This window comes from Lonchura striata, chromosome 1 (assembly GCF_050655825.1).
Source record: "Lonchura striata isolate lonStrDom1 chromosome 1, ASM5065582v1, whole genome shotgun sequence".
Lineage (NCBI taxonomy): Eukaryota > Metazoa > Chordata > Aves > Passeriformes > Estrildidae > Lonchura > Lonchura striata.
This window is the reverse complement of record NC_140703.1, coordinates 80059050-80085976: the sequence shown is the minus strand read 5'-3', so window position 1 is coordinate 80085976 and position 26927 is coordinate 80059050. Positions and strand designations below refer to the sequence as shown.

The following is a 26927-nucleotide window of genomic DNA, read 5'->3' as shown; positions in this document are numbered from 1 at the left end:
AAGGAAACACTAATGTTCCAGCTGTGCAAAGAGGCACTGATGTATACTGAAATTTCAGAGAAATTTCCACATAGGGAATGTATGCTAGGAAAAAAAAATCAGTTTGGTCCAACATAGTGCTTTATCACCTTGTGGTTCCCTCTCTGAGTAGCTTTTCTCTCTGGAATGAAATGCTACCTCCCAGGTTTGCTCTTCACAGGTTCAGATCCACCTGGGGGGGTGAGGGGGAGGGTTGGAGGAGTTATCACCACAGATCACAGATTTCTCGTGGTAGATATGGACCTGATGATGCTCTGAGCTGCAACTAGCTGCATAATCACCCTCCTCACAGCCTACAAATGAAAACCAGAGCATCCTCCACATACCTCCATCATTAAACAGTTGGTTACAACCACATGAAACCCTTCAGGAGCTGTGGGAATTTCCCTGTGGCTCCCAGTCTGGGATTTGGGGTGCACCTCCCCCTGTAGTCCTTCCTCACAAAGCATCCCTGTGCTGGTGACTGCCCTTTGCTTGAGTAAGAGATGTCCAACATAGCTTTTCAATTTGAACTCAGCTCCCACTCCACAACTCATTTTTATTTTACTGGGATACCAGTGAAGCTGTAGCTCAGTAACTGATGTTAAGAGAAACTTTTAACACCTCAACAGCAAATGGAGGAGAATGTTTTCCATTAGTGGCTGAGGAAGTAGTGCTCCTGTAACTTCAGCCTTGAGAGCTAATGAAGCTCAGATTGTGGCCGTGGCCTTTGATGTAGAGATGCCTGAGGTCAGTGTAGCTTTCAGAGGTGCCAGTGCTATGCTGTGTCACTGCATTCGTCTGGGCGGGGGCCCAATAACTCTAATCCTGTAATCATGTTTCTGTAAGCAACAGTATTTATGGTGCAGATAGTGGGGGATAGCTGCAGTGGTAATTAAATCAGGGATAGCCGTAGAGGAAAAGCCAATCTAGCCCTGTGATATTTCTAGTAGAGGAAGTTACCGCCAACCATGTCAGTAAATAAGTAGCAAAATACTGGAATCAGTGTAGGGAGAGGGTGTAGGGATTCAAATGCCATGTTTTGCCACCTAATCCATCTCCCTGCCAGAACCCTCATTCTGCCAGGGGAGCGATGTTAACACACTGGCAAAAATCAGGCAATTCAAAGCTGTGCCTTGACACTGCTCCTTTAGCTTCCACTAATACATGAGGAGGGGGGGGTTAAAGCATCCACTGATGAGTTTGGCACAGCTAGCTTTGGATTTAATTCCTTCTCTTCATCTGTTTTGCAACCTCAGGCCACATGTATTTAATGTCTTCTAATGTAGGCTGTTGTCTCCCAAGTGCATATAAATTGTTGGAAAAACACAGTGATGTATTCCATTCTAGTGGGGGGGGGGGTGGGGGGGAAGCATGTATTTGAGTGAGTATGCTTTATCCAAGAGATAAGGAGAGCCTCCAATAAGCTGTTCTGCTGTACTAATGAGTAAGTGTATAAATATTTCTGTTATTTTATTTTACACAACTCCATTATAGATAAATATCTTCTTATACAGTTTTTGTTAAATCAGAGGTCTTTTATACTCTCACTGTTTTAAAGAGGAGAAAAATGGGAGTACCTGGTATACCCCTTTTTGATGTGGGTATCTCTAACTTTGGTGGGGATTCCGTGTGCAAAACTGGTCATGGAGAATCCACTCTATATATCAAGGAATAAAGAAAAATGATGGTTTAAAGAAAATCTCATATCAGACTGCAGATTTCAGTTGCATTATTCACAAATGCACATATGCACATACACAAATAGACTAATATATAGTATGGATGTATATATGTCTAGAAATACATATTCACAAACATATTTCCTTTAGCTCAGCGCCTGAAAGTTCATTTGTGGGCATCCTGATTCTTGATATATTATTTGTAAACAGAGGGCCAGGGGACTGGAGTATTTCCTTGACTTCAATGGATGATGAGGCTTCAAGCTGTGCACTCAGATTGGGACCTCTAAGTATCCTGCTGCTACCTAACAGCTTGCTGAAAAATGACATAATTTGTGACATCAGCAATATGCTGTTTAATAGGGTTTTATAAAGCGGTTCCCACCCTTGTGTGTTAGGACAAAAACATCTATAGCTACTAAATCTGAGGTGGCCCCCTCCTGTATTCCTCACACACCTTGCATCCTTTGTACTTTTTTGGCATATGTGGCTGTAAAGTCCCAGTATGGGAAGAGCGATAAGCAGCCATTCAGCAACATCTGTGCGAGAGCTCCCGCCCCACCAGCACCAGGGAAGATGTCACTTTTCAGAAGAACAGTGGCTGCCAGTGGGAGGTTCAGCAATGCAGATTTTATTGTGGAGATTTAATTTCAAATACAATTCACAGTTTGTATGCAGTTGAAAAATGTTTATTACCACCCGGATGTTCAGGACATTTCTCGGATGAAATAAATTTCAATTTGGACGATTGCAGCTTTTAAAGCATTTTCACAGCTCTGTAAACAATATGCTTTATATAGTTCTAAAGGCAACAGTGAAGAACACATCAACTTTAAAATCACCCAAAATAATACCAAAAAAAACCCTGGCAACTTTGGATAACTGGACATTAGTCTGAAACTGATTCAAATATGAGGGTTGTAATGATTTTTGCAAATGTTCCATTCTATAACACAAAACCAAAATAATTATTTACCTGTGGGGTAAATTTGTTTTAAAATAAGATGCAAACTAAAACACCTCACACTTTAAAGCACATAGACATTTTCAGAACCTGACCAGCACTAGGAATGTGCTTTAACTTGAAAGACAATGGTGTTCTGGAGTCACTGCTGTGTCACTGATACATAAAATGCAGTCAGTATCTGACAGAAAAGCCACCCTGGAAGTCACAACTGCCTGGTCACACCTTCAGCATCTACTCAGATTTCTGGGTGGTGAGAGGCTTGACACACTCATGTGAGAAGGGCCTTCACACATGGCTCCTTATGAATGAAATGGGAAGGTACCTCAGGAGACAGATATTTCTGCAATTGAACGCACAGTGGATAAGGCAGCATACCTGGCTTTCAGAAGACCATAATCTGGGTTTTCCAGCCCACCACCACTTTGCCCTGAAGCAAAGGTGCTCTCAGTTACGACAAACACATAGAATAAATCAGGGAGGTCCCATGCAAAAATACAGACTTCTTTATCTCACTAAATAGTAGTGTTGTAGGTAGGTAGAGAGAAAGAGAGAAAGAGAGAAAGAGAGAAAGAGAGAAAGAGAGAAAGAGAGAAAGAGAGAAAGAGAGAAAGAGAGAAAGAGAGAAAGAGAGAAAGAGAGAAAGAGAGAAAGAGAGAAAGGGAGAAAGAAAGCAAGAAAGAAAATAAAAAAAAATTCAAAGGGAGAAGCTGTTCATTAGTGTAGCTATCTAGGCAGCAAACTAAGATACAAGAACAGCTTGAAAGATACAGGGGTGAGAAAGTAAATTTCCTATTCCTTCCTTGTTCATTTTTAAAGATTCCTCTTTGTCCTCTTGTTTTTGTTCCATCCCAGTACATTTTATAGCATAAAATATTTGCTACAGTATATAAAATTCAGTATAGAAACCACCTCAGGTAGACACCTAGTCTACCCCCTCATGAAGACTGGCAAATGCTTACCTTATCTGCCTTTTCTAGTGAAACATCATCCTTTTTCTTTAGTAACTCATCTCATTGTGCAACTGGTCTTCCATTGGGTTCTTTCTTGTTTTACAAATAGTGAAGATGCTCATGGATGCCGAAAAGTGACTCTGCTGCAGGGTATGCGGGAATAGGCATGCATCTGTCCTCTCTACCCCCATTCCTCAGCCCTTTCTCAGCCACTCTCTACCAATAATTCCCCCACCTCTTTGGCCACATCTCTGTTAACATCTGCTTTGCAAGTTGTTTTACATGCCCATCTACTTTTAATTGGAGTTGGTTTTTGGTCAGGCTGCTAACTGGATGCACCAGAGAAGTAGCATAAGGGCTTCCACAGACAGCTCCAGACAAAAATCACCTCAGATGAGCTTTTGCCATGGGAAAAGATGGTTTGCCAGATATTCTAGGACTGAATGGGAGGAAAGCATGGAAGGGGACCTGTAAAAGCAGAATTCATTGGGTTCTGCCAGCTTCTCTTCAAATGTAATCAGGAACCCCAGTGATGCAAAGAGGATCACATTGAACTCACAATGCAAGTTGGGCTTCAGCCCTGCATTTATTTCTGTGGTAACAGATGTGAAATATGGTGTAGAAGCAAAAAACAATTTCTGCTTTTGTCCATAATGCTGAATTATAACTAACCGTAGCTCTCTGCTGATGTCTGCCCTGGTTTTATGCACGTTGACTGTATCCGGAGGGAAAGCCATGGCTTCTATTTCCATACTTGGTTCTCATATGAAATAATGGGGGGAGAGGAGGAGGGGGGAAGATGCAGCTGCAAAAACAGTCAGTGAAACATAAAAATCCCTATTGTTTTGTTGTAGCTCTCAGTGCCCTTCAACTTCTGGGCACAGACAAGACCTCCCCCTGCTCAGGTTCAATACGCAGGGGAGCCTCGAGGCTCAGAACTCCTTTCCTACTTTTGCTTAAGCCTTGCTTAGGCAATTGTAGTCAATTGTGCTTTTGTTCACAGAAAAAAAAATTAGCCCAGTGCATGCTAATTTATAGCCAGGGAAGCAATTAAAAAAAAAAGTTTATTATCCTTTCCCCCCTGCCTCTCAAATGGAGTGTTACAGCAGCAGGGTTTTTTGGTAAATTCGACACAAACTGATGTCTGTGATGGGGGAGCAAGGCCAGGAACCAAGCACAGGTCTTTACATCTTCCCTCCACATGAAATGGGACTGCCTTCCAATTTTCTCTCTCTGCCTATACTCAGGAACATGCATGCTTTAGGAAAACCTAGGCACAAAGACACACTGATTTCCTTTGGCTTTGTCAGTAAATGTGTTCTGTACACATCTCCCTCACATACACACTTTAAAAAATGCTTTTTAAACATTAAAGAAACAATTCCTAATATAGCCACCATGTAGAGACATATTTACCTTTTATTACTGAACTTACCGTGTGCTTTTTTTCTGTAAATTATGGCATATTTTTAGTATTTAACAAAGTGTTAGACATCAACTAGTCCATAAAGTGAAGTAAGTTAACCCAGCTTGAGTCTGGATTTTGCAACTCTTTGCAAAACCTTAGAACTGCAGCAATAGAGGGTTTGTCATTAGCACAGGACTGGCCTTTTCTTTCAGGAGAAACCTTTTTTTTTTCAAAACTGATTGAAAAGAAAGCAACAGATGTCTCTCCCTACTACATATTTGAAGTGGTCTCTGAGCAGAGTCATGATGTGGAGTTGAAAGTGGCTGACTGCTTTCAAATGAGCAGGTAGCTTTCCCAAGTGCCCCAGAAGTCACACAGGGCAGGCAGGAATGGGCAGCCTCTGCAGGGCGAGCTCCTCTTGAGGCATCGCATGGGCAGAGACCATGGCTCTTCCCTGCAATCCCAACAAGTACCACAGACCTGGGGGACCTTCCTCCAGTAGTTTACAGTAAAACACAAACTCATTGCTGGTGACCCATGCTGATGATTGAAGATGGGGAAAGTGATTTTTTCCCCTGGCCTGTGCTCTCATTCAGTAATACCAAAGATGTAATCAGACAGCCCTTTCATGTCAACTGCCACTGGTTTCCCTCTCATTTTGCAAGTATTTAATTCTGCATTGTACAAGCAGAGGTCTTGTGGTGACCGGTCTGGAGGCAGGGCTGTCAGTGATGGTCAGATTTGTGCAGAGATACTTGCACTACAGATTGTATCTGAGCTACATTTTAGGAAGAGCAGGATATGGAGAGTAAAAATAAAGCACTTCCAGAGGCATCCCATAGAGTAACAGACAAGCACAAACACTACTTAATATATTAGGGGTTACTGCAAAAGCATGACAGGAAGGCAGTCAGGTATCTAGAAGCCTAGACTAGGTCTATCCAGCAGCATTAACACCTGCCATAAAATCTAGGTTATTGCAGACATGTGGCACACAGAGACAAGGCTTTTACCTTCAGCAAGCTTCAGTTCAGAAAATTCTTAACTGGTGTTTGTGCTTGATAGCACAGCTTTAATAACGCTAGCAACACTAGAAGAAGTAGGAATAAAATTCTAAACATAAGATCCAAAGCTACATGGAGTCACATTGTAAATTACAGAGGCCCAAGGAGGTAGCATAGGCATTTCTTACTCCTCATTCTCATCAGGATGATCAGTTTCAAATGATGCCAGCAGGCAGTGGGCAGCTACAACAGCTTTAGAAACAGGGTCTCTTGCGCTTCTGAAGACATCATTCTGAACATCACCTTATGGTACTGGCTTTGAGCTTCAGAATTAATTGGGGAAGCAATAACCCTAAACAAAGTGATCTCTCCCCTGCTTGCTGTGGGGGCACATGCAGGACATTGCCACTGTGCATCCCATTCCCTGCACCCCAGTGTGAGCAGCAAAGTCCCCATTCTGTTCCCACTGAGGGACCCCCAGTGCTGGGAGGCAAAGGGAGTTTTGAGAAGCACCACGAGGACAAGACCACAAGGGAATGGTGAGGGGAAGGGAAGGTGTCATTGGAAATGGAGAGCATGAATTTCTGATTTCTGTGCTGCCCCTTGCAGGCACCGTAGGTGCCACACTGGAGTGTGTGTGTGTGTGTGTGTGTATGTGTGTGTACACCACTCTGCAGGTGGCCTTTCCAAGGGCACCCTGGTCCTGACTGAAGGGATACTGTGGGCCTGAAGGTGACTAGAGGAGACCGTTTTTGTGGCAGAGTAATGAATGTGATTAAATCACCCCTTCCTTTTCCCCCATTCCCTTTCTCCTCCGTGTCCAGGGCTCCTGGCAGCAGCCCAGGAAGTCATGGGACAGTCTTGGTCCCTGCAGGGCCAGGAGCTGCCTGCCATCCATCCATCCATCCATCCATCCATCCATCCGTCCGTCCGTCCGTCCGTCCGTCCGTCCGTCCGTCCGTCCATCCATCCATCCATCCATCCCACGCTCGGTCTCGTGGCTGCAGCCCGGCGGTCCCGCGGCAGTGCCGAGTACTCCGGGAGTTTCCTGCCGCCGCCCGGGCACCGCTTCTCAGCTCCCGGTGGGAAGGACACCCGTCGCGTCTGCGGGGCACCTCGTGCAGGTGCCAGCACCCCAAAGCCACCCGCAGTGCTCCTCCCGCCCCGCCGGGCGCTGCTCCCCGGGGCTCCCCTCCGCGGAGTGCGCGGCTCCCCAGCCGCGGCAATGGAGAAAAATAGAAGATCATGGACTTGCCCGCACGAGCCTTTATTCCCTTCTTTCCACTTTTTAATCTTTATAACAGTTGTTATAAACTAGCCCTGCTTCGGGACTTTGCCACGCTCTGAACCCGAGGGAAGTGAAAGCGGGAGAAGAGGGCTGGAGGGATGGGATGGATGAAATGCAAAGTTGGTTTCCCTCCGACCTCCCCCTCCTCCTCCAATTCAAAATCAGGAATTACTGCCCGAGGAGCAGATACTCCGTTTTATTGGCTCGTAAAAAAAAAAAAAAAAAAAAAAAAAAAAAAAAAGAAGAAGTTTTCAAAGCCTAATTTCCACCAGATACATTGATTTTCCGTTGAAAACAGAATTAAAACAATAAGCGCGAGTAGGTGCCATTAAAGCTAAACCATCTCTGGCTGTTAATCACGGGAGAGAAGGATTAGAAAAGTCAGTGAAGGAGCACTGGGTTTGATACGCAAAAATCCGGAGTTTAGGAAAAGTACGCTCAGAGGGAGCTAAAGTAGCTTAAGAAACAAGGAGAAACCTTTAATAAGAGTTAAAATTCAGTGTCAGGTTACTTGTCGATATTGCGAAGAATATCCCGTTCCTGTAGGGATTTGTGGTTGTGAAATGCATCCCTTGCTAAAATACCGTTTGATGTTCGTGTCGAAAAGAAAACCAAACCAATCTTTTTTCCGTCTAAGTCTCGATTTCAAAACACAAAACCCAAAAACAAACAAACAAACTTCCAAAAACTTCCAAAACCAAAGAAAATAAAAACACCCCAGAAAAATCCCACTAAATTTTCAACCGCAGTTTTGAACAGCTTTCCTGGAGATATTTGCTTCAAACCTCACGGGCGCAGTACCCCTGTGTTCCCGAGGTTTCCCTGCCCTCCCTTCCCCCTTTTCTGCTGCTTGGATGGTCGGCAATGCCCGGCTAAATAATTGCTAGAATTCGAAAAAAAAAAAAAAAAAAAAGGGGAAAAAAAAAAAAGCCGGGAAAATGCGCACCAGCATTCAGGTGCTAACCTACTTATTTGAAAGCAATTTATTTTCCATTTTGCCCGTTTTCCCCCTTTAAAACAGAACGCTGAAAGAAAGAATAAGTGCTTTAACATTTCAGTGTTGTGCTCTGGTAATTACTTTTTCACTTTTCCCCTAAGTTCCAATGTGAAAACCTCACAGGGGGGTCTTTGCTGTAGCAGGGCTACAGTTCCCAATCCCAAGCGCAAGATCTGCAATTACAAACCCATTCGGTGCCCTTCCCTATCATTAATATGCACAAAATCCTGCTGCTAATCTTATAATCTGTTTTGTTTCATCAATTGCTTGCCTAGCACCAGGCGGGAAAGAAAAAGAGAGAAAGAAAAAGAAAGAAAGAAGAGAAGAATAAAGCCGGAAAATCACGGAAAGCTTCGGAAAGTAAACGGAAAAGCCAAATAAATCGGATTTTATGTTTGATAAAGCAAAAATCGTTAAGGCTGTTAAAAGGAAGCAGGATTTTCCGCTGGAGGGGTGGGTGTCAGGGAAATTTAAGGAAAAATCGGAATATATCCAGCATTTTATTTGCATATTCGATTTCTTCGCGTACGGGTCACGAAGTTCCTTCAGCAGTCAGCTGAGGAGGAGGGAGGGGGCTCAGGAGAGTGCATTCCCATCCCTTCAGTTTGCCGAGGGAGAAGAAGGCGCCGAGCGCGGGCGAGCTGTGGGTGCGGGTCCGGGGGCGCCCCCGCCGCCCCCCGCGCTGCCTTCCGCAGCTCCCGCGGGCTTGTCACGCCTGGCCATAAAGACTTCAGTAAAACAATGAAGACATTAGTATTTGAAATCGTCCTCATCCTACTCCTCCCGCACCCTCCCCTTCTCTCCCACCCCCCCGTCCCGCACCCCCCCGCCCTTTCCTGTGCGGTATAAAGGGAATAAAACCATCTACACCACACGCGTCCTATTGAGATTAATGTCAAAATTATTCCAAAAGAGAAAAACTCCCAACCCACAACAACAACAACAACAACAACAACAACAACAACAACAACAAACCCCCAAACAACCCTTATCTCATATATCTTATTCTCCGCGCCCCGCGCCAGGCCTCGCCGCCGCCTTGCCGTGCACCTGATGATTTATTAACGCAATCTGCGGGGAGAGCGACACGCGTGCCCGGCTACGGCTCGTCCCAGCTCATCTCCTAAGTAATTGTTTCTCATTAGTTCTGATAATGTTTTAATAGTGCTGCCCGTAATTTAGTCAGCCTGGAATTAATAACGGAGGGTGTCCTGAAACGCGCGGGGATGAGGGGGAGCTGCAATATAAGCAGGTAGTCTTTAATTAATCAGATTAGCCCGGAGGTCCCCGCGCTGTAAGGGATCCCCCGGCGCAGCGCCTCGGACGGGACCCGGGTGGCGGCGGGGGAGAGAGGGGGGCCGGCCCTCGCTGCTCATCCCCAAACCCCGCGGAGGGGATGCGGGGGCTCCGCCGCCGGCCCCCGCCCGCCCCGCGCTCTCGGGACCGTCCCGGCCGGGAAGGACGGAGGTGAGCGGCTCTGCCGCTCCCGGGCCGGGCCCCGGGGCTGCCCCCCGCCCCCTGCCCCGCTCCGCCGCCGCTGCCGGGCCGGGCCCCGCCGTGTCCCCGCCGTTCCCGGGGGAGCCGCAGAGAGGCGCTCCCGCCGCCCCCGCGCTCCCTTTCCTCGCTGCTTCCACGCGGGCCGGATGGCGGGGTTCTTCCTCCCCCCCCCCCTCCCTTTTCCTCACCCCTTAATTAAAACAAAAATAACCCGAAATAAGTGAAGTCGCTGCTCGGAGACGGACGGGAAACATACTAAGCGAGAAAACGGGAGGAATAAGGCACTGTGGCTCCATACGTGAAATGGGCATGGAGGCAGTGAGAAATGAAACTAAAAAACAACTGTTTTCTATTTACAATTTTAAATAAACAGAACAGCCTTCCCCGCGGTGTTTGTCTAAGTGCAGCAGCATTGCTGCTGTGTAGGTCATGAAAAGGTTGGTGCATAGTTTAAAACTTCCCATTCTGTTAATTTCTTAAAGAACAGTCGTTCATAGTCTGAGCACAAAAGCTCATGATTTAATGAGGAACAGAAACAAAATCTCTGATTGTTGGTGTTTCAAACTTCATTGGAGTCCTCTGGCAACCACAAGTTGATCCTCTGCAGCTTCAATACCCTTTAGCCCTCCATATAAGAGTACATGCTGAATAGAGGACAATGCCTGGTTGTTATGTTTATTTACCCTTACTACAAGCTGGGTTAACCTCTTCAAAACAGCTTTACTAAGCCCGTTAACCACACAGCCCACATGATCTGTAGCCGTATCCCTAATGTGATGTAAATCTGACTCGAGACCATATGCACAAGTTCTGCTGCATTGTGTCTCCAAAAACTACAAGTTTATTGCCGTCCAACCCTTCCCGGGCTGGACGCTTCCAGGAGGAAACTCTCTGAATAGAGTCTGTTTAAAAAAAAGAGAAGAAAGTCAAGAGTCCTGCATTGTTGGAGCATTATTTTTAATGGCTGTTGCACATTTACAGAAGGGCGGTGTTGGGGGGAAAGCAAAGCTCACACAGGGTGAAGATTTTCATCGCAGTTATTTCAACGGGTGCATAATTATTCGAGGCTTTCTCCTTTCTGCCAGGAGCTCTGCATCAGAGCAGGAAGAAGCACAGAAAGAAATAGAAACAATTGAATTAGTTTCCATCTGCCCTTTCAACAGAGCTCAGGGCTCATGTTTTGCCTTTCTCCTTCAGTGAAGACATACTACCGCATTTGCAGTAATTACTGTGATGTCACAGATTTGATGATGCAAATTCAGTGGAGGCTATGTGTAGAACATGGGCCATGCAGGAGTGAGCAGTGGTTTGAGTTGGGAATAGTTTTAATAAGTAGCAATTCCAGCAAGCAAACTATGGCAGATCTGCAAAGTGGAAATGAATTTCTGTTTAAGCCTGACGTCTTTAATTTTACACCCCCCTTCCCCACCCACAAAGTATTATAGTCATCTTTTAAAACAGCTACTGGGGCCCCATGGCGAGAGCTTCATTTACCAGCTCATTTTTTCTTGATGGCTGTGGCAAGTGTAACAATGTTCTGTGCCTGCTTCAGTAATGGCATGTCGATCATGCTCCCACGGAAAGTAAATGCTCCCTGGAAAAGAGAGAATATGAACTTCCTGAGACACATTTGGAAATCGTAGTTGGCGAGTCTTGCTCTTTACAAACACATCTGTTTGCCAAGAAACACTATCTCCCTCAGGAATCCTGAAAAACTTTTACGAGACAAAGTAATCGAGACAGAGCAACTGTACTTAAAGAATTGTGAAGGGCAACAAGCCTCCTCCAAAGAGGAGGCAGAAAGAAAGAGAAAAGAGAAGCCCAGGGTGCAGCTGGCCTGTTGCAGCCTCTTGAGCTGGCAAACACTGAGAGCAGTGAGGCTGTGTGTACCAGCTGGGCAGAGGGGCTGGCAGACACCACACCTGGGGGGCAGCTTGCTCCCCACCTCCAGCATCACCATCCAGCATCCATCCAGGGCTATGCCACATGGCAGCAGGAAAACTGCCTGCAGACAGAGGGCAAAGTCAGAAGTTTGATTTGTCAGTAAACAGTGATGGGTGTTTGTGGGGGTGGAGGGAAGTTTTCTTGACTTGGGGGTTTGCTGAGTTTGTGCTGTGGCTGCACCTCTCCATAAGTCTCCAGTGCTAAAGATAGGTTGGGCCTGTGCCAAGAGCCAGCGACTGGGATGAAAGCTGAAATAACCAAGTGGGTGGCACAACAATATTGCCCAAATCTCCTCTGGAGCCAAGGTAAAGCCCACCTGAGCACCACATTTAGGGAATTTCCCCAAATGGATGCGGAACTACTCTGTGTGCCTCAGAGGTGGTGATCTCAGAATTAGGATAGGCTTCAAAAGTCACTTTGTATTCTTAAGGATTTTTTGTTGGTACCATGGTGACAAGTTTAAAACAATTAACCATGAATCATAGTTGAATCTTAAACAGAAGACATATGCTTTAAATAGTGCCAAACCTGACTTGTTCCTTTAGATGCTTTAATCCCCTCGTGTCTCTGAGGTAGGATTTGAAAGACACTGCATTAAGACATGCTGAAGTTCAACAGACAAAACCAATCTTATTTGCAATTCTTACAGTAGTTTGACACATTAAAAAAAAACCAAAACAAACCCAAGCAACAGACTCAAACATCCAAGTACAAAGGTGCAATCCCTTCCCTGAAGAACTCAGAACTGAGCCCCAGCACTGCATAGGGCAGCTCTGAGAAGCACTGCACACCTTTTAATGTCCTGCTGCCATCGATACGGGATCACAGGCTGGCCTTGGGTTTGGCAGTGAGCAAGGCTAACCAAGAGCAAGGTGCAGTCCATAGCAGCACATGTGTCTGTGCATGGGCAGTGCATGAGGGAAATGCACAGGAGAAGAAACCTTTTTATGGTTTTTATTTGAGGCTTGATAATTATTAAATAGAGGACTCCAGCAAGTAAAGTGAAAATATTGCCCATTTACAAAAATATTTAGGAAATGTGTTGCTCCAGTGGCATATCTAGCTAAACTGAAGAAGTATTAATTAAATACTAAATCTTGCTCTGGAATAATTAAGACAAAAATCCACCTTTAACAGTAATCTAACACAAATCAATATTTTTGCATGTAAGAGCAGGCTGAATTAAAATCATTGATAATAAATGGCTTTAATATTAAAAACTATTCTTTTATTAAAAGTCAATTTTCCTATTATAATTTGCAATATTTCAGGTAGGTTTGGAGAACTGTACTGACAGATACTTAAGGGTTGGTGCTTCAAATTTAATTTTTTGTTTACTGAGTGAATGATCAACCCTACTGTACCCCAACACCAACATCAATATTATTATTGTTACTATTAATAATATACCACTTCTAATTAACTGTCGTGAAAAAAATCGGGAACTAAGTAAACATTTTATGACATAAGACTTGGAATAATTAATGTCTATCCAGTGATCACAAACTGCAAGGTACATTTTTTTAAACGGTAAGAAAAATAAAATTTACTTGTTCTTTTTTTTTCCTGTAGGCATTGAGTAATGCCCATTCAGTAACAGCTAATTCAGTAGCAAAATAAAGAGTAAGTCTTCAGTAATAGCTGTTCCTTACAGAAGAAATTTGCATGTGGGATGACAGTCATAAGCAGAAATATGTTGAAGCTTCAGATCATGCTTCCTAGTTCTGTGAAAGGCTGGCTTAGGAGTGCAGTTGTCCTAAGTACTTGCAATGGCTTGCAGAAAGAGATGGGTGCCTAGCAATCAATGTCAGTTCTGATCTCTGGTGGTCCAAACCATGGCTGAGAGGGTCTAAACCCTTCCACCGACTGGATACAGAATGATCTAAAGTCAGATACCCCTGCAGGTATCTAGGATGTACCACGATGAATCTGGGCCAGAATGTCTTCTTTATAAAGCAAGAGTTAATTAAGCTTGTCTTCTCTTCATTAAAGTAATACGTTTAAAAGAAAAACAGGATAATGGTGTGTATATGGACACACAAACACTGAACCGTGTGAGAAGTGCCATACATTTCGCGCTTGTCAGTGTGCAGCTGTACTTTGGGTTGCTAGGAAATTGAATTCTTGCAGGAAAAAAATGCCTTTTTTTCCCTAACAGCAAAGGGTAACATGAAGTTGGCTTCTCTGCCTGTTCACTCTGAGGCTTATTTTCCCCCTGCTAATTTGCAGTGTTGAGCTAAAGTCCAGAAAAAGAAACTAATTTTAATGCCATTGAATATACCCTATTCACTGACTCTCTTTGCACCCACAGGTTTCAACAGATAGGAAATACCAGTAATTACAGCTTTGTCCCCATGCTCTCTTTTCCAATTCTGCTAGACGAAATTTGCATCTAGCATTCTTTTGATTTTCTCTCACATGAATATAAAGAAAACAAGACTTTCTATAAACACCATTTGCTTTGATAGCATTAATCTGGGGATTAATTTAGCCATAGATCTAAATTTTGTTTTTGGCTAATTTTCTCAACAATCTCACACTTCCAGTCTGTACTTAGATTTCCAGTAGTTGTACTATGGGACAAAGGGCCTGCTCTTAAGGAATTTTGCAGCATGAACAGGAACAGTGGCAGGTGGGTAATGCAAGGCTGGGATTTGCATCTATTGCATTTGGTGGCTGTGGTTCTTGCTCACCATGCAACCATATAAATCATTCAGAGGTATCCTTTTCAGAAACCTGTAAAGGGACTTTGCCATCAGGCTCATCAAATGTGTCAGACCTGCCTTGGGAAGAGACAGGCCCTCCAGGAAAAGGCTGATGGAGAAGGAGCATCCAGCAGGCAGAGCTGCAGATGATGGGCACAGCTTCTGGGTGACAATACCTGGATACAAATAACTCAGCTGGGATGAGAAGTGGGGGAGTGGAGGACAACCGTGGCACTCACCAGGCAGTAGTCTGGAAGTGCAGCCCTACTGAGGAATGGGCAGATTCGTGGACCAAAGACTCTGCCCCTGTTTAAAGTGACACAGCACAGATTCTGCTGTGCCTACTCAGTGCCATCCTTCATGCAGCCACACAGAGAATGTGCTGGAGGCAAAGCCCTGTGAGAAATAGGGTGACTTTGGTCTGCAGTGTATGGGAACTATAAGGGCATTTTGGCTGGTCCACATGGTACAGCTGTGAAGGCTACAACACAGCAGAAGGGTTTGTAAATAGAAATGTCTGTGCTCCCTCAGCCTGACGGCTCTAAAGCTCTGTTCAGGGCAGACTACCAAGGAGGAATCAAGGAAGAAAGTGAATGGGCAGCAGTGCCTGTTTGGGTCAGCATGTAGACTATCTAAAATCCTTCCCAACTGACTGCTTGTCTTTCCCTTGACAAGCAAGGAAAGATCGAAGGTTTTTCTTTCTGGCATGAAGTATTATTCACAGTGACATTTAATGCTCTATTAGGACAGTGGTAACATTTTTGAAAATGCAATTTATGCAAGATGCAGGCCAGACCGAGTAAGGTCTTAACAGCTCTACTTCAAGTGTCAGTACATCCTAAAGTGCTGTAGGGATGGGGAAAATAAGATTTGGAAAATATAGAAAACAGCTGCTAGTGAATTAAAATTATAGACTCCATCAAGTAAAGTGAAAATATTACCCATTTACAAAAATATTTAGGACATGTGTTGCTCCAGTGGCATATCTAGCTAAACTGAAAAGTATTAATTAAATACTAAACCTAGATTTATTAGATTTTTTTTTTGTTGTTGTTATTTGGGTTTTTTTTCCTCAGAAGGTAATGTCAAATGTTGCTCTTGGAAAAATGGAAATTGACAATGGTCAGCTCCAAGTGATGCAAGGATCCAGCCTACAGGCAAGAGAAGGCATAAGGCATAGTTGACACAGAACAGTCATTTTCACAGGTCAAGACATGAAGATACAGGCTCATGATAAAGGAGGGCAAAGCAGTTGTGCAATAAGAATAACAAATGTAACGAATTTCCAGGTGGTTGTGGAGACACCGAAGAGATGCAGAACTAAACTTTGTAACACACTAGTCTGACAGATTTTATGCTTGTATCATATGAACTTCCTTTTAGATAAATGCAGCCACTTCAGCACAGCTCAGACCTAGCAAAGTTCAACATGTAATTGAGGGCTCTTCTTTGACAACTTAGAATACAACCCTGGCTGCATGCTGCCATGGATCTTGAACATGGCTCTTGTTATATCTAAATGTCATCCTTAAAGATTTCCTTTATCTATAAGAAATTACATGCATCAAGTCACAGAGAGAGTCTCAGCATTGGTCGATGAACACATGAATGTAGTGTTTCCTAGAACATGAAGACCTCTTTTTGTGTGTGTCTCTCTTGTATTTGGGAATATTTACTTTGTGAAACTTTTGGGAATGGTTAAGAGCTTGGTAAATCTGTAAGACCACTTCATAACCACAGTAATACTGGTTTTTAGTGGCAAGAAGCTTTTTGCCTTTCTAGAAGTTAAATGGACAGGATTCAGGGTCCATTATTTCAGTGTTGTCTGGGGATCAATATTCTGTGGTGGAACCAGGAGAGGGGAAAAAATGATACAGGTGCTAGTGTTTACTATGGGTATAATGGAATTGTGTTACATATGGAATTGTGTTGACTTTGACTACACAGGGGATGGACAGAATGGCAAGTGAAGTACCCTTATGTTTTTCCATAAGATCAGGGAATGTAAAGTTTTATACTTCTTCATCTGAACTGAAACCTTTTTATATGATACACAATGTTACATGTGGTTTTACTCTCACCATATTTTATTTCTTTATGTACCACTGGATTAAGGAAAGAAATAAGCAGGATAAAACCATCATGATACAGAACATTTAAGGCCCCTCATAGTAATGTGACACAATTATCTCTGAGCTGTGTATTAAAGTACTTGAGTTAATTAAACTCAAATATTAATTGTTCTGGGACATGTGGGACAGTGATCAGACGAGCTAGTCCCCTTTGGCTGGCAATACAGAAGAATTAGATGTTCTCCTGCACTTGTGAATGCTTGAAGCTTTTTCCTCAGCATTTGCTCTCTCTGTGGTTACCTTGTGCCTCTAACCACATCCATCCCAATGACTGCAATGAGCTCACTAAGAGAGTTACTGCAGACCCTCAGTTCTTAGACCACTGTAATCTATTAATCACCTGCATTGGTACTGAATGAAGATTGTATGAAAATAAGAAAGGATGTGAATTTTGAAGTATCAAATAATTCCTGTAAATTCCAAGAAGTCTGCTGGCTCCCCGTCTGTTGGCAGATGGGATTCCAAGCACAAGCATCAGTTTTGAGATCTCTGTGCTCTCTTTTTGGAACCACTGCTGTGGTTCCACTCAGTCATTGTCCAGACTTTGTTGATAAGCCTTTGATTTAATGCCTTGATTTCATCATACAAGTAGCCAACAACTTTAACTCCCATGTGACAGCTGCCAGGATTTTCTCAAAGATATTTATATAGGTTACATTAGGATTGTGTCTTGTCCACAGCAGAAAGAAAAACTCAATTGTCTTGCATCAGATGAAAGAATATAACCAATAGTGCTAGGTTAATTTGTTGTGTGTGTCCATACATGGGCTGTCCTAGGTCACTGTGTAGAGACAACTGACTCTTTCAAAGGCAGCTTACTCTGGGAATCTAGTCAGGGTACTTAGATGGCAGGCTTGAAGGTGCTAGGGGCTCCTGGTGCGGAGGTAAGGCTTTGGCATGGGGGGTACTCTGGTTAGTTAGGCCAGTGGAAAAAAAGGAAAAGCAAGACAGTGTTCCAGGAAACTGCAATATGGATAAGAAATCACCTGCTGCTGAATTTTTGAATTAAGTATGGGTCTAAAATAGAGATTATGTAATCCTTATGAAATCGCCAAAAACCCCTCTTCCACTACTGCCACTACCCATACATACTGATTGTATGACAGTCTCACAAGTGAGGGGAGGTCCTTGGACAGTACTCTGCTGTCACACAGTTAGAAATAGTGCCCCACTGGGGGCTGGGGTGCTGGGTTTTCTCCAACTACTTTTCTCAACAGTTTTGCAATACTTTGCTTTGTAGACCAAATCCCTGCAGAGTGTGTGGCAGTCTGGTTAACCCCTTGTCCTACTGGGCTGTCTTTGGAGGGGATGTGCACCTATGACATGGGTGAAATGAGCATTAGGGAACTCACAAGCCAGCCACCCTTCTCTCCTCCACCCCCTTAATCATTAGGAGATGTCGTGAGTCAAACAGAGCTCCCACACTGTTCTGGTAACATGGGCCAGAGGCTGGTGTGAATACAGCCATTGTGTAAATAAGTAATTATGTAAGTCCCCTTCCAACCCTGGTGACCTGTGTTGGCACTCGTGGGCAGATGCCAGGCTAAATGGAAATGAGCAGAAGGGGTGATGCCAGCTGGCCAGGGCAAAACTTGTGTACCTCCTAACCCATATAGACAAGTGGCCTCAAGTCCACAGACACAAGAAATCTTTGATCCACAGCTATCTGTGAAATACGAGTTCTTTCTTTCCATTGTAATTCAGTGCCTTGCCGGCTTCTAAAACCCAAAGGTCTAGTCATGACTTTTTGGAGACAACAAAAAAACAAGGAATAAATGCACTAAAATCTGCTTGGGTCTGAGAACATTACTTCTAATCCTGTACAATATTAGCTGTTATAAGGCAATAAGACTTCCGTGTTCTGCAAGCAGGGCAGATTTGATCTTCTGAGGAGGGAAGGAAGCAGGTGGATGGCAAAGGCTCCCCCTAAAAAGTATGGCACTCATGAAGATAATTCCCCTGGGATTAATGAAAACACACATTGTTTAAATGACCCCCTGCAGAGGAAATTTGGAAGTCTTTGCTTTGGGGCTTAAAAAGAATGCTTGGATTTGCTTACAGGTAATGAACAAAGAGAAGAAGAGCCTGGTCACAGCAAATGGTGTTGGGTCTGTGCCTGGGGGAGGAGTGATTATCCTCAGTACAAAGGAATGATTTCTCTTGAAACAGAAGGTTGAGACCATATTTTTGGGGAAGTCAAGAGCTAACAGCTGTGATGGTGCTGAATGCAGGTTTAATTAATTTTTTTTCTTCTGCAAGTTGTAGCCAAAGAGCTGTCATAAAGAGCTGGGTCATGATTCTACCTTCTCATAATGAACTTCCAAAGGTTAGTGAGCTGCTAGGAGGTGTTCAGTGAAATCTGGGTCAAATGAGAGTATGTTCCAGACTGTGACAAGATAATGCCTCTCGCTCTTCTCTGCTCAGGCCTGTCCTGCCTTTAGAGCAGGCTCACACATAACTCTGGCTTTCTTTATGTGTTTTTGCAGTAGGTAAGGAATGGCCAAATAACCAGTGCAGGCACATATGACAAACTGAAGACTTCACAGGCAGTGAGCTGTATGGACAAAGCTTTTTGGGCCACATATTTCCATAGCCTCTCCTCTGGACCTTTTTACATTCACCCCTTTTCTCCAACAATATTATGGGTGGAAAGACATTTGTACACAAAATCTTTGGGGAAAAGAAGTGATCCCTGAAAAGGTTTGGCAAAGATATCTTCTTGGCAAGAGGAGATGCTCAGTGGGTCTCTGATCTGTTGAAGTGTGCATTGGGAGGGAATTCTGAAAAGTATAATCACCATTAAGTTTCTGTAGCCTTTTTGCTGATATGTAGAAAACATTAGAAATCACTACCTTTTGTTTCTTTTTGCCAGAGTAATCTTCCACTGAAGTAGAAGTAGTCAGTGAGTTCAGAGGATAAATCAGTTTGTAAAGCTAGAAGCAGGCCTGTTTGTTTGAGACAGGCTTCTGCCTCTAGGAACAGATGGAAGGACACAAAAGGTCAAGAAAGAAAGAGCAACAACCACATGAAATAGAGATTGATTTTTGCCTCAAATAACTCCTGAGCAGCAGTGCAAGAACTCTAACAGAAGAAACCCTTTCTAAAGCTCAACAGGTAGAAAGGACTTTGTGATCCTTCAAGTCCGCAGTGGGGCAGGAAAGATGAAGAACAAGGACCTACAAGGTCCTTCATTTCTTCTCCACCTGGCAGTACTCTTTCCAGCCCATATATAAGGGTTTTGCCCTGCTGTGTGAGCCAGACAAGCTGTTTTTCCGTCTTACAGTCCCCCAAGCTGCCTGAACCACCAGGGATAGCCCTTTCAGCTGGGATGGGCCTGGGGATACTGCTTGGTCCAGCTCCAGAAACTCCTCAGGCCACCAAAGTCTCTTCCTCTGTCTGAGCAAAAAAAATCTATTTAAGATCCCTGAATGAAAGGCAGATAGGAGGGGTTTTTATTGCTGTCTTTACATTTTCTTTAGTTACCTTCTTATTGTGGTTGATACCTTCCTGTGTGCTCCTCTAGAGCAGGAAGGAATAAAATTAAAGAAGCGGAGGAAAGTTCTAGAAATCAGGAATATTCTCCACTGGCTTTCATGCTCTGTCTTATACTGTATTGGGAACGGAAGAATCCTAGAGAGCACACTTGCTGCTGCCAAGAAAATCTTTATTTTATAGCACAAAAGCAGCTTCCTGGACAAACAGCCTATCCAACCATGCATTTTTTCTCCCTAGTGAGCATCATGGTTATTATATGGAATAACCATGGAATATGGAAAAGTGAAAAGTAACTGATACTAAGACTTTAGGATCCTTAGATGCCCTTCATTTAGTAATTTGGAATTAACTTGAGGTTTATAGTCATGGAAGCAATTTGTTAAATGCAAACGAGAAGATTCAATCTGAAAGTAAATAATGACAGGGCACAGACAGCATTTGATACTGAAGGGAAAGGTAGCTGTAAAATACAATGGAGTTGAGAAAAATAATAGTGAGGCTTGTTCTGCCAACAAGCATGGAATTGCCCATATTTTTTTCTATGTTTTTTTTTCTAATTTCAGATTAATTTTCTGAATAGAATTGAACAGCCATTTTTTACTGTGATTCTCTGTTTCAACTGACAGAGCTTTTGCAGAGATTCACTCCAGGTCCCTGGAAAAGCTGGCTAGCACAGAGAGGAGTGAAAAGGCAGCAAGACTGCTGCTACTTAAATTAACTGAAACAATATTTTGGCCGTACAGGCTTCTGAATTCCCTCAGTAAGGCTTAAAAAGAGCCATCTGGTCAGAACATTACCTCTCTAGTTAGAACCTGCTTTGGAAATTGAAATGAGGCTCATGAGCACTCGTTAATGCTTTTTAAACAGGGATTTCGGAGGTGGGCAGTTGCCTCGGTGTGTTGCTTGGTGCAGAGCAGGTTTTGGCACGATGGTGGGCAGGTGTCTGCAGTGTTGGGTGCCTTCCCACTCCATGCTCATAGCAAAGCAGTGCCTGCACTGGTAATGTGCCGACACAGCATGGCCCTTCCAAAGGCAACTCACCCTGCATTTACCTCCTTGAGCCGACAAGGATGGAGGAGTCATGCCTTGCTGGGGAGGAGCCCAGAGAGCTGCCATCCTCTGCAGGGCCTGTGTCCCCTGGAACAGGAGCAGCTGCCCCCTCCAGGGGCTACCTCCGGGTGGAAAGGCTATGGAGGCGCACAGATCCATCCTGCTCCCAGCTCATGGCAAAACTTCTCCCCGTGGGAAAGAGCAATGTGCCATCTAAGTCCTTCTCCCTCTGTGTTTTGGACACAGGTCTTTAATGAGTGGAGGAAAACAGATTAAGAGCTACTGAATGCCTGCTGGGGCGTGGAATGGGCAGAAGCTGGCAAGAAAATGTTTTTGTATGAGTTTCTGCCCTGCTTAGAAGCTTTTGCAGCCCCGTGTAGTAAAATCTGTCTCCTTTTCTCCCCACCTGGCATAACTCCCTCAGGACTGATTGCACCAATGTAGGAAACAGTATAGCACAAGCAATTAGCTAATACAGCCCCTTCTGCTCTATTGTAGAAGTTCAAAATCCACCCCAGATGGATCTTTCTAAGAGAAAAGCCTTCAACCATGACACAAAACACATTTATGAAGCATTTTTTCAAATCCTAAAAGTGTCTAGAGAAATTTTGAGTACTAATATGAGCTCTCTCAATCTCAGTTTTGACATTAAAATTTCATTTGGCTACTTTTTAAAAAGACAAACAACATAATCACGGTCCATTCTTAAATCCCACTAGCACTCTTCATCTTTGCATAGAGTTGCACCTGAGCCTGGACTTCTTAAGGCTCCTTAAAGTGGGAATTTATCACAAATTCCTGAATCCCCCCCTCTGCAGTGAAGAGAATACACATTATCTATTAACATAAAGGACAGCACATGCCCTGTTCTCTCGGAGGGAGGGCTGACAGCGCTGCAGCCCTGCACACACAGAGGTACCCTGTGCTGCCACTGCCGCCCTGGGATGGGATCCAGCTTGGCTGGTGGCACCTCAAAATTCAGCACTCTGTTCTGGGCAAGGGGAGTGGGGGCCTGGGCTGCTCCCTCATGCCCAGCTCTACCTAAAGCCCAAAGATATAATGCCCTGTAAGGCACAATAGAACCCCTGTGCATTGATGGGGTTTGATACAGCCCCATGCCAGAGGGATGCTCCCGTGCATCTCTTCCAAGAGGCACCCTTTGGACATGGTCCCACTTTCCTAGCAACCATGGGCTGGATTGAGATTGGGTGAATCCCATTTGGTTGGGGAGCCCTCCTGGGGTCCATAGCACCGCCAGGAGAGGGAAGAAAGTAGGGGGAGACCTCCCTGTGAGACAGTGGGAGCTGGAGCTGGCTGAAGCACAAGGGTGCATCGTCTCTAAGATACAGTGGCTTGGGGTAGCTATTCCTAAACAAAGAGCATTATAAGACAGCCACTGCTGGAAATTTCCATTCCTTTGTTGGGTTGATGCTGTGTAAATAAATGCATTCCTAAGATTTTTCATAATCCTGGAAAGGTCTGTAAATGAAACTGTATAGTTTGCCAAATCATTGGAGTTCATATATATTACTCCTCAGCTGCTGGGAACACTATATACAATGGCACAAAATATAATGCAAGAAACATATGCTAAAGGTCTTCTTAGAAGCACTCTGTGCATTTGTATGTGGCATGTACAAATATTTATTTTGATTTTCTCTATGGGATTTTAATATTCAACCCATATTACAGTTTGGCTTTGTTATACACTTACCTTAACTCTAAATAATCCTTACCTGACAAGTGACCTTAGCAGTAGCATTGAGTTATTCCCTAGTTTAATATGTGGGTGTTTGAAAGCTTTTGTAAATTATTATGTGAGATAAATGTGTAATCAACTTTTTACTTTATTCTTCTGTTTTTCCTTATATTTGAAATTTATTTAAAAGTAAGGCAATTTGGAAGTTTCAAGTTCAATAATGATATTGTGCCTGAGTATTTACACATTGAATGGATTAAAAATGAATTTTCAATGTCTTATATTTTTGTCATATAAAAACACTAACTACTTATATAAGAGATACAGTCCTGTATCCAGTGTACTGGCAATGTAAACTCAGGAGTTACTAAATAGTAAAGACTATTCTGTCCTCATTGTTCGAAGCGAGATATTTTTCTTAAAATAGGCTAATAACTTCTCCCACTAACTCTACCCCCTTAGATTCAGTTAATCTGTATTTATAAGATCACTTCCCTGTTTAACATAGTACAAATGCTTTAGAAATTTCTAACAGAAACTGTCCTTTAGACTACTGGAATTATGTTTATCATCCTTCTTTTTTTTTTTTATTTTTGAGCACACCGACATCTATCTTATATTTAGACTTTCCAACAGCTATACCTGCTTTCTTTAGGATGAGTATTTTAATTTTGAAAATCATATCCCCTAGTAATGCATTTCTACTGGAAAAATATTGAAATGACCTGGAAATAACACTTTTCTTTTTAAGCACTTTTCAGTTTTAGATCTCAAAGTTTTAGACGAAAGAGAGCACTTAATAAATAGTTGAATAAAATACAAAATGTGCTTTTTCAACATTTGTTTCTACTTGTCCAAAATACAGCATTACCATTTATTTTCTGGACATGTAATTTTTTTAGTTGGATTCCAAATGCAAAAAATAGCCCCACAAGCAAAACAACCTAGAAACCAAACCAAAGGAACACCTCAAATAGGACTATCTCCGTAAGGCAAGCCGAAATACTTCTGGCTAGCTGGTTAGCTCTGTAATTTCCTTCTGTTTGGACACTGCCACAGCAACTCTAATTCCACAGTGCTCATCTGAGAGCCTAATTTTTCCTGACCTCAGTACTCACATTTGGGGGCTACTATGTCAAAGCTTTTCAGCGTCCACGATGAAGTAGCGTGGTTCAGCCTTCTTTCAAAAGAAGATTATTATGGTAATTGTAGGTCTCAAATCAGAATAGATTATAAAAGCTTATTACTGTATTTTAAAGTAAAATATTTTTAACTAAGGGCATTACTCTTTAAATCAAATTAATAGCAAACTATGATTCCAGAGACTGCAGACAAGTAACTTATCTACCACACAAACAGCTGCACAAATCCCTCACATTTATTTTTTCCAGGCTTTCAACTTTGATTAATAGCATGGTAAAACCATGCAAGTCTCAACCATATTAACCACAGCTATATTTTTAGTCCTACTGACATGAAGACTTTAATATAATAAAAGGGAAAGGAAAACAGAAGAGGTGTTTCATTAGGACACGAGGATTACTGAAACCGCTGTGTGGAGCATTTGCCAGGAGGTGGTAAGGGAAGAGTTATTACTCACATTTTAGCATGTCGTTAGGATGTGGAGTGAGAGGATCCCTCAGTGAGATATGTTTGCTTTGGAAAAAAAATTAAGTAATCAGACCGTCCAAGCTCTTCTCACAGACACAGTCATAATAGCAAATTAGAAACTCAGTTAATGAGTTTCCAGCATTACATGGAAAACTATTTTTCCATTTTTGTTATAAAATCCAGTAATACGACAGTGCTACGAGATCCAGAGGTTCACATATTAACCTGCCAGTTCTTTTTTATTGATAGATGGCTACATGCAAAAATATATGAAGTGTGCAAGCTGGTTGGTTAAAAAAATAGCCTGCACTACAAACCCCCAGCAAATTTGCTCTTGCAGCTGATAAAAGAAGCTTATAACATATTTTAAAAGCATTAATGAAGAGAAAAAAAATCACCCAAACCCAAATAAACCCCCCTTGAATGGCTGACATAAACAAAAAACCTCAGCATTATGTCAGTAAAATAGCAGTTTCAAAAGAAATTTATATACTAACACTTGCCCAACATTAAATTAGTCAATATTTAACATGTTTGGCTTAATGGTTGTGTGATACTGAGACTAGAGTTAAATTTGGTCCAGTCTTCTAGTCGACTGCTCATATGACAGGGGTGTTCCTTAGACGAGGTTATGACACTAAATTCAGCTGAATGAATAGTATTAAGCACATCATAAAAAATATTTGTCTGAGTAAGTAGTTTGACTTTTTTCTTGCTGCATGTACCTACCTGCCTACACATTTGTACCAGCAGTATGTTTGTAACAATGCCTTTTGTAAGGGAGCCAAGCCTTGTAAATCGGAACAATGGGCAGAAGCAGTCAAATATTTTTTATTTCTATATAGTTTGCACGAAAAGAGCTACATTTCAAAATTGAGGTGGAGAGAACAAAGAGATCCAGGCATACAGCATCCTAATAGTGACCCTGAAATCACTGCTCTGGACAGCACCCAAACAGCATAGTCATGGCTGGAGTGGAAATAGCCAGGTACCACAAAGGGGATGCAATAGCCCAGCAAGGAGAAGGGCAGAGCAATAGCAAATACCTTGTCACACTTTAACTCTGAGAAGAAAGCATAACTTCTATTTTGACCTTTGCAGCATTTTTAATGCACGACATCCATAGCATCAGGAATGCAGGGGAACAGGGAAGGCAGACATCCCATTTTTTTCTAGCACACTAGAAAGTGGAAAAAATGTGCAGGAAACATTTGTATGGCACCAGTGAAAGTGAGACCCTATGCACAGTCTTACAAGGAACTTTTTGACCGGAGGGATTTGTCTTGAATGCCACACAAGCACTTGTGAACCATTCCCACTCACCTGCACTCCCCATTCTGACATTGGGACTTTCCTTTTTAACTAGCCCAGGCTTGGCTAAGACTAAGATAAACATGTTTGGCTGCAACTTTTTTTTTTTCTTTCAAAAAGAGGCAAACTGGATTATAGCAAATAACCTTTAAGATAATTAACTGACAATGCTGCAACTAGCATAAAATCTTCCTTCAGGCGACCCCTAATTTAAGTATTACTGGCACAAAGTGGAGACAGATTGTGCATCACCACTGCAATATTTACATAGCAGAAACCCACAGAGCAGGAAACGTGAGACTCAATGATGCACTAAATTAGGAACAATCATATTCTAGTGTTAATTTGCTTTCTCCTCTATCCAAAATTCAGGTCCAGCAATTGGTACAAATGCACATAAAACATTCCCATTTTTAATGATTAAGAACCTCAATCTGCAAGCAGTTTCACTCAAAAGTACATTCAATTACTACTGGACATGTTTGAGGGATCAAACCCCCAAAAGTGAAACAGGTCTACCAATTCAGAGATTTCTTTTAGAAACCAAAGGCTTCCTAATGCATTTGTTTCTTTCCATAAATGATATCTGTGCAAGCAATCTGAGTCCTCTGCCAGGCTACCTGACTTTTGGTTGCAAATATTTTCGTCTGATAGTAACACAGTTTTAATTCTCCGATGCTGTAGATGTTTGCAGGTACTCCAAGAATTAAAGTTAAAATGGGGAGGAAGGAAAAGATAGCCATTCTATTTCTAAATATATTGGGAAGTGATAAATTTATAATAGGCAGTATCCAGAGACAGATTTCACAAGCAATACTCTTAGTTACAGCACTTCGTAAAATAAAAGCAAAGAGCCATCACCAAGCTTCCTAACAGAATCTTAAATATTATTCAAATTTGGTTCCACTATGGCATATTAAGAAAATATTTACCTTGCCTATTCGCTGATGTTCCTCAAAAGCAGAAATCAGTTCTTGCGCCCACTTTATTTTTTCAGGGCTCGGAGAGAACTGTTCTTGGACAACAGCAATTTGGTTGGGGTGAATCACCTGCTTACCTACAAAGAAGATTAATAACACCAGAATCATGCATCGACAAACAGATGTTCAAGCAAAATGTTCCAACCACTTGAGGCTCTCATATGTCTTGCAGACTTTCTTGCTCTCTAA

At 42.8% G+C, this 26927-nt stretch overlaps 1 protein-coding gene and 1 long non-coding RNA gene across 7 annotated transcripts in view; one reads left to right on the top strand and one right to left on the bottom strand.

The window, feature by feature from the left end:
- Positions 1-26927, top strand: part of LOC110470546 (uncharacterized) — a 77640-nt gene that overhangs the window by 20615 nt on the left and 30098 nt on the right. The gene's annotated exons all lie outside the window — the stretch shown is intronic.
- Positions 10752-26927, bottom strand: part of CLYBL (citramalyl-CoA lyase) — a 164391-nt gene continuing 148215 nt past the window's right edge. For 2 of the 4 annotated variants that reach the window (XM_021530260.3, XM_085556865.1), the window contains exons 7-9: positions 26691-26815; positions 11306-11405; positions 10752-11175 (exon numbers count right to left, since the gene is read on the bottom strand). In XM_021530260.3, coding sequence (XP_021385935.1) covers positions 11310-11405; positions 26691-26815 — 221 coding nt within the window. In that variant the 3' untranslated portion in view covers positions 10752-11175; positions 11306-11309. The remainder of the gene's footprint in view (positions 11176-11305; positions 11406-26690; positions 26816-26927) is intronic. The other 2 variants (XM_021530259.3, XM_077781498.2) reach the window with 1 other exon arrangement.